At 35.0% G+C, this 8,060-nt stretch overlaps 1 protein-coding gene across 2 annotated transcripts; it reads left to right on the top strand.

Moving 5' to 3' along the window:
* Positions 1-284: 284 nt before the first annotated feature.
* On the top strand, positions 285-4,853 carry LOC120252805 (N-acetyl-D-glucosamine kinase-like). Of its 2 annotated transcripts, none has more exons than XM_039260969.1 (7): positions 285-698; positions 1,688-1,835; positions 2,248-2,439; positions 3,202-3,330; positions 3,567-3,736; positions 3,870-4,000; positions 4,441-4,853. In XM_039260969.1, the coding sequence occupies exons 1-7, from the start codon at positions 485-487 to the stop codon at positions 4,519-4,521; spliced, it is 1,065 nt and encodes a 354-aa protein (XP_039116903.1). In that variant the 5' UTR covers positions 285-484; the 3' UTR covers positions 4,522-4,853. The 2 variants fall into 2 exon arrangements, with proteins under 2 accessions (XP_039116903.1, XP_039116904.1); XM_039260970.1 differs by having other exon boundaries at positions 286-698; positions 4,444-4,853.
* Positions 4,854-8,060: the final 3,207 nt, after the last annotated feature.

The following is an 8,060-nucleotide window of genomic DNA, read 5'->3' as shown; positions in this document are numbered from 1 at the left end:
GTGCAATCTACTTTGTTGAATTCTATGAATCTTCGTGGAAGACACGATCTCATATATATATATATATATAATAAAGAAACCTAAAACATATTAACAAAAAGGTTTACTTTGCAAAATTAGAGTTTACGGGGGTTCAAATGAAATTGTACTTGTGCAGGGATATAAATAGAATTATAAAGTTTTCAGGGGTTAGATGTGCGAAAAAAACCTCTTTGTATGTAAAATGAAGAGCTCCCTCTCATCATTCAGAAAAGAAAAACGATTTTTATTTTATATAAAAAATGTCTCACTGTTTTCTCTCTCTGGCGTTTTGCTCCGACGAATCCATACATATAGTCGTCTTCTCCCTCTCTTCGATCCGATTCCTCGTTTCGATTCTTTCGATTCCTTCTTTGAACGCCATTGCCAATCGAAAGAGCCACAAAAGGTTCGACCTTTTTCTTCTTTTCTGTTGGTTTTTGGGGATTTCGAGGAGTTTGTGGAGATGAAGAGGTGTAGAAATGGCGAAGTATGGGATTTTGAGAGTGAGATGCCGGAGGGGGATCGGGGAGTCATCCTTGGCCTTGATGGTGGCACTGCTTCCACTGTGTGCATATGTATGGCGGCTGGAATGCCTGCGCCGTCTGGGCTGCTGCCTGAGCCCTTTCCAGTCCTCGCTCGTGCCATTGCTGGTTGTTCCAATCATAACTCCGTTGGAGGTATAAAAACGGAAACTTTTTTCAGGGCTTGTGTTTGTTTGTTGATTTGAAGATTTCAGCGTTTGAATGTGTACGTTTGTAGGCCTGAAGTTTATCACTGTGTGTGTGTGTGTGTGTGTGTGTGTGTGTGTGTTTTGAAGCTTATTGCCATTTGATTCATAAAAGGTCTTGGTATTGTGATTATTTTCATGTTTGTTTCGGCGACTCTTGAGGCCACTAGTATGCAGACATGCCTTTGATTTTAATTGTCATGCTTGATATTACATTTAGTTTTACTACAAAATGGTATTTGTGAAACCAATTGCTAGTTGATTTATGGGCATAATGAACCTGCATGAGGAGTGCTAGATTAATGCATACCCTTTCTTTGCCATGGAATATAGGCCAATAGTTACAATGAAAAATTTTGCACTGTTTTCAAGCTTGTGCTGATGGTATATTTTACATTCACAGTTTCACCCTGCAGTGATCCTAGAGGAAGAGTGAATTGTGAATAGTAATGCATTTCATGAGTGTCTACATATGATATTTTATTTTAAGGATACTTGTTTCTTGTTGGAAGAAATTGCCTATTGGCTCAACTGGCTAGAATATTATCTATGTCTGTTGGAAGAAATTTTATCATTCTGGCTTCTGGTCATGGTTAAAAACTGATGGTCTAGGGTTGATGTTTATACTGAGTTAAAATTCTGCCGTTCAATGATTTGTGGTCTATGATACATCATAATCTGTATTATTATTTACCCAATTGGATTGCCACATGATCTGCCACCTTGATGAGATCACCTCACAATCTCTAAACTCATCCATTACCTGTTTTGCAGACTTGTCTGAGATTGTTAGCTATTTCATTAATTCAAAATTTTTAATGTGGAAAGTGATTCTTCTTATATGGAAGTCTAATTGCCCTTTCTCCATTTTTTTTTATTCAAAATGGCAACTTTTATGCATCTAATGCAATAATGCTTATTTTAATTCTGATTTTGCAGAAACTGCGGCCAGGGAGACAATAGAGAGGGTTATGGCTCAAGCCCTTTTAAAAGCTCGTGCTACTCGTTCTATTGTTCAGGCTGTTTGCCTAGCGGTATCTGGGGTCAATCATCCTTCTGATCAAGAGAGAATACGAGATTGGCTCAGGTTAATTCTGTTTTTATTCTATTCTCACTTACCTTTTCTTTATTAACTGATCCACATACTCAAGAATCAAGCCTGATTTAAATAACTATCTGTCAAATTGAATCTTTCCATTTGTGTGTTCCTTTGACAACCTGCTCTAGCAACTAACCGGTTAGTAATCAAATAATAAACAATATATCTACCAATTATTCATGCATTGCATTTGCTTGATTATTATATTAAGCACTATATGTGCTTCTTGAACTTATGTGATCATTTTATATAAATGTCAGCTTTCAATTTTTAGCATTGACAAATGCAATCACTTCATCTCTAACCCCCTGTGTCTCTTGATATTCTTTGATCGTACATTTGCACTATCTTACCCCGTATCTTTTTATGAATCTGAAACTTCTATTTCCAATTTTTTCAGGGGTATATTTCCAAGTCATGTCAAGTTATTCGTGGAAAATGATGCTGTGGCTGCTTTGGCTAGTGGGACAATGGGAAAGCTTCATGGCTGTGTATTGATTGCTGGTACAGGTACAATCGCTTCTGCTTATACAGAGGATGGAAGAGAGGCACGAGCCGCAGGTGCTGGACCAGTATTAGGGGATTGGGGGAGGTCAGTTCTCGTCTGCTTCTCATTTGACCTATAATTAATCAACTCGGTCTCATTTAATAGCAGCATAGGAAGATAGCTTTTGTCTTCTGCAAGATGATTGTTGCAAAAGCCTTGATTGTGGTTAGTGACCTTGCTGTTCACCTTAATCCTATTTTGTTTGCAATTGGAAGTGATATATAATTCTAACGTAGATTTTATTTTTGAGTTATTGAAGTTAATTGCTAAATTATTTTCAAGCATTAATATAAAGTGCAAATTGCAAATGGTTTGGGTACAGATGTAGCTTTCTTGATAATTACAATATTATGTTTAAAGTGCATTCTTGGTATTTAAGTTATTTCTTTTAGATTTTTGTTATTGGGTTTGTGAAAGTGATTGAAATTAAGTTTATAACTTTAGCATATGACTTTTAAAAGTGTAACTGTAAACTAAATTTAAAAATAAACCAAGCCTAATCAAGCTGAGCTTGAACTTGCTGACCCATGTTTTATGAATAATAAATAGCTATCTTGTTTTGACTGATGATGTATCAGTTACTTGGAAATCTAACCCAATGCTATCTTTATTTGAACTTCTACAATTATAAGATATCATGTAATGTTGTTGGCTTTTTGAAACTTATTTTGAAAGTTTTTAACATTCTTGCATATTTTTAGGTGGATGATATTTTGTTTGAACTTTTGATGAATGCTTGAAATTGAGGGCGTGGTCACCATCATGAATGTGCACTAAAATTTTTTAAATGTTACATGTATCATGCAGTGGATATGGAATTGCTGCACAGGCATTGACGGCAATTGTGAGGGCTCATGATGGTCGAGGTCCTCAAACAATGCTCACATTCAACATTCTCAGGGAACTCAGGCTTTCATCACCAGATGAACTGATTGGGTACATATCTATCTTGCCCTTTTATAATTTTATTGCTTTACATGATTCTGATGGTCGGTATGGATGGATTTCCAGCCTTGCTTTCTTACACATGCACGTTGGAAGGTTAACTGGTATAATTTATTTAATGTGTAGGCTTCTAACCTATGAATAACAATTGTTTTCATGAATGCCTATTATTATAAGTAACCCTTTTCTGAATGTAGCAATCACCATTAGTTGTTTGTTTGGAGTAGGTGGACCTATTCCGATACTTCTTGGGCTCGTATTGCAGAACTTGTTCCTGTGGTTGTTTCTTCTGCTGAAGCCGGTGATGAAGTTGCAAATAGAATTTTGCGTGGGTCAGTGCTGGAGCTTGCTGAGAGTGTCATGGCTGTTGTCAAGAGGCTTGGGTTGTGTGGTGGAGGTATATTTACCATGGCCATGATCACACGTTTTGTATAATAAGCTCCACATGTTTTGCAACAAGCCAAACAGTAAAATGCAGATAAAATTTATTCTTGATATAAATTCAGATGTTTTATTCTTGTAAAATGCAGATGGAAAAGGCACATTTCCATTAGTTATGGTTGGAGGAGTTCTTCAACCAAATAAGAGGTGGGATATCGGGAAAGAAGTTGTCGGTTGCGTCTCTAAGGTATACCCAGGAGTTCAGCCAATTCGACCCAAGGTCTGTAAGCTTCTGCTTTATTTAGTGCATTTCTAGTTATTTAGAAATACAAGTGAGAAGATGCATGCGCTGCCGTGATAAAATATCTTCTATAAATTCCTTGCTTCCATTATATAAAATAACAATGAGCATCTCAATTATACTTTTGGATATCTAATACGTTCATTTGATACATGCTACTCTTTTTAACAAGCCATATTACAAATTGCAAACACATTTACCAAACTTATAGAACGAAAGAACTGAGCTTGCACTAATATTAGAATCTCTAATAAATTTAAATACATTATCTCTAACAACCTTCAATATCTCATGCAAATGCTTCCCATGTTTCAGCTTTGCATGCTTTCATCAATTAACTTAAGTTGAGTTGCAAAACATTTTCCTCATTGTAATCGAAGATTTTCAAATCCTCGTATACATGTTAATTTTCTCATTAGCAGGTGGAACCGGCTGTGGGGGCAGCATTACTAGCATGGAATTGTTTCGTGAGGGAATTTGCTGGTGAACTTGCCTACTGATGACTTATTTCTTGTACATCATTGCTCGTAATATCGATCAGCAGCTATCGCAAAGCTTGGGAAGAACCTTATTTTTTTTTCTTTAGTTATTAATTAATGAATCTTCATATAAATTTTTGGTTTCAATTCAAGTTTGGGAAGGGAATCAAGGTTCAATCATTCAAATGTTTGGCCTTTATCAATCAGTTATTTGCATAAGTTTGTGAGTGTTGTTGAATGTTGTACAAAAAAGATTTCAAGTATAGAAAGGCCAGTTTGTCTGCCTTGCTTGAAATTTGCATATATAACCTTATAAAAGTGCATATTCTTGTATGTGCCTTTGTATAAGTCATACTAGCATATATAATTATTTGTGTTTTGACGGTGTTATTAGCAAATGTTATTTATATGTGATTTATGATGAATTATTAAATTGGTTTAATTGCTGTACAGTCCCTGTAATTGTGTATTTTTTGCCCTTTTAGTCTTTGTAATATTTTTAGGTATAATTTAGTCCTCATATATAGTGGTCATTCTAGTCCATAGTGTAAATGAGTAAGTGTAAATTGCAAGGACTTAATTGTATCTAAAAATATTATTATGGACTAGAACGATCCAATTCGATCAAATATGAGTATTAAATTGTACCTAAAAATATTGCAAGGATTAAAAAAAAAAGTAAAAAATACACCATTACAGGGACCTGTATAGCAATTAAATCTATTACATTCAAGGTGAAAATGCTGGTAAAATAATAGAAATACAAATGATTTTTGGGTACAAATATATGATTTTTTTAAGTGTATTTTTGTGTATGGTGTGTGGTTTATACGCTAATCACTAATGGAGGGGTATATTTGTACATTTCTTTTCTTTTTTTGCATTTTCCCCCCTATTTTTATATAAAACCAAATCCACTCAAGCTTAAATACCTTTTTTTTTTTCCCGAATTCCATAAATTTTTATAAAAAATTATTTAAAATAGAAAATGTGAAATACCATATTTGCCCTTAGTAGTGGTGAGTAGTAAAACCCTAGAAATAAAATTTATCAAAGGTGTGACCTTTCTCTTCCAATGGCCACAAAACGCTCCCTTCCCAAACCCTCCGCCCAACCTCCACCATCATCCTCCGACGAGGAATCCGATCAGGAAGCAGCCCCTTCTCCGATGGAAGACGAAGCTGTCGAAGAGCAGCAACAAGGAGGAGGATCTAGCTCCGGCGATGAGGAGGGAGAGGGCTCTGGTTCCAGCTCCGGTGATGAGGAGGAAGAGGCCTCTGGTTCCAAACCCAAGCTCCTTGATTCTTCCATCAAGCCTAACAACTCCAAAAATTCCCCTTCATTTTCGCCCAATGCCGAAGCCAAGGCATCTGCGAGGAAGACTAGTAATGGCAGAGGCACAAAACGGAAGCTTTTCGAGAAGCCTCCACCACCACCATCATCCCCCAATGACTCCAAAGACGAGGAGGATGATGATGATGATTTTGTGTACTTAAGGGAAGCAATCAATAGAAGTGATAATAAGCGCATCAAAGCTTATGTGGAGAAAGGGTTGCCATTGGTGGATAGATCCGAGGCGAAGAAGTTGGATCGGGAGTTTCGACAACTATGGGTTAAGGAAAAGTATTACGATATAGTGTGGTATCGGATGGTGAAGGAAGCGTTGAAGCTCTATTTGGAAGCGAATGGAAAATCAGGTTGATGACTTTCTCTTCTTTTCAATTGCATGCTGAATTTTTGGGGTGTTTCTTTTGGTGTTTAGCATGCATAGAAGATCATTATGACGGAATTGTTTATCTTATGCTCATGTGGATGCCATCTTTTTGTTTTTGTTGGTTTGGCTTATTGAATCTGTGGTTGGTTATGTGGGTATTGTTTTGAGCTTGAGAATTTGAACTCTGTTGTTTGTTACTACTGGAAATTATATTATAGTTTGATGTTCTTGTTTGCATTGTGCTTGTTGGCTATTTCTTTGGTATGTAGCATGTGGAGCATCAGGAGTACTGGTCATGGAATTAGAACTGTGTTCTTTGTTGATCAGTGGAAACTGAATTATATTGTTGATGATCTTGTTTGAATTTTGCTTATTGTATATTGCTGCATTTTGACCTTGCTAGTATGTTTTTGGGCCCTCTGATTTCTTATCTTCTTATTTACTTTTTGTGTGGTTATGGGATTTTGAACATTGTTCTATATATTTGGTGGTAATTAAAATTAGTGTTTGTATTCTTGTTTGAATTATGCTTGCTAGCTATTCTTTGGTATTTATCATGTGTAGAGCATTATGAAGTTATGGATGCCTTGTTTCAATTCTTGTTGTTTTTCCTACTAAGTTATTGTTTGATTAAACGGGCATGGTTATGAACATAGGTTTTGAACATGGTCTTTGTAATTACTGGACATTAAACTATATTGTTAATGATCTTGTTCAAGTTTTATGTGTTAGCTTTTACTGGATTTTGACCTTATAAGTATGTTTTTGGTTCTCTGATTTCTCTTTTGGTTTTTCTCTTATTCTTCTTATTTACTTTTTGTCAATGCTCACTTCATGTTTATGTTGAATATAGACAAGTCATCCAACACCTTGGCTTTGTAATTTGATATTGTAATAATTATGATGATAACTTATACTATGAATTATTAATTGTTTTATGTATTTCTAGGCAATTTATTTTGATAGTTAATGCTAAAGAAATAAAAAAAAAAAAAAAACAACTAGAGGTGGTTGTCGCTTTAAATTGTATGTATGAGTCATGACATCCATGAATAATAAATTTCTTCCAAAAATATAATACATATATGGTTAAAGAAATAAAAAAAAAAAAATTAAATTACACTATTAAGGGAGGAGTGAAGTGGGGTGCATATGTTATCAGTCTGATAGTCATTCAGCTTTTGTAGCTCTTTCCCATATTTTTATTCAATGCTTGAGAAATGTATGCACCCTCTCAGCAATTAGTGAGTGGTTGCCATTTTTATATTAAATTTTACGGTTAGTACTCGGTTCAGTAACCTGTTATAAACTTTTTTTTATCATTAAACCTTTCCATTTAATGTTTATTTTGCTTATTGATGTTCCTTATTGCAGCAATCACCTCTATGTTTGGTTATCTTTTAGTAATCATTAAGGAAACATGACACGCATTTACCTGCAAATGATGATGTAACCATACTGAGTTACAAAATGGCATGCATTGTATTATTGAGAATGCCATATTATTATCCTGATCTTTAATCATTTGTATTATTGAGTATGAGAATGTGAGAATTCCTTTCACTTTGTATATTGTTTGGATCAATATATGAACACCTTGTTTTTGTAACTTCAGACTTTTCTTATGGGATGAGCATCAAGATGCTTTATTTTATTGACAAAGTTTCTAGATGAGTTTTTTTAAATACTTATTTAAATTTGTAAGTCTGGTTCTACAAAGACTCAAGTTTGGATGAATCAATTATGTAGCATGGTTAAGACTTTGAAGTGGAGTGTATTGTTGGTTGTTGCTCTTATTTATCAACTTTCATGGTGTTTCTTTGCTGATGATTTATCCTGTTCAACA

The sequence above is a fragment of the Dioscorea cayenensis genome, chromosome 24 (genome assembly GCF_009730915.1).
Source record: "Dioscorea cayenensis subsp. rotundata cultivar TDr96_F1 chromosome 24, TDr96_F1_v2_PseudoChromosome.rev07_lg8_w22 25.fasta, whole genome shotgun sequence".
Lineage (NCBI taxonomy): Eukaryota > Viridiplantae > Streptophyta > Magnoliopsida > Dioscoreales > Dioscoreaceae > Dioscorea > Dioscorea cayenensis.
The sequence above is the reverse complement of the archived record's forward strand: the minus strand, read 5'-3'. Positions and strand labels throughout refer to the sequence as shown.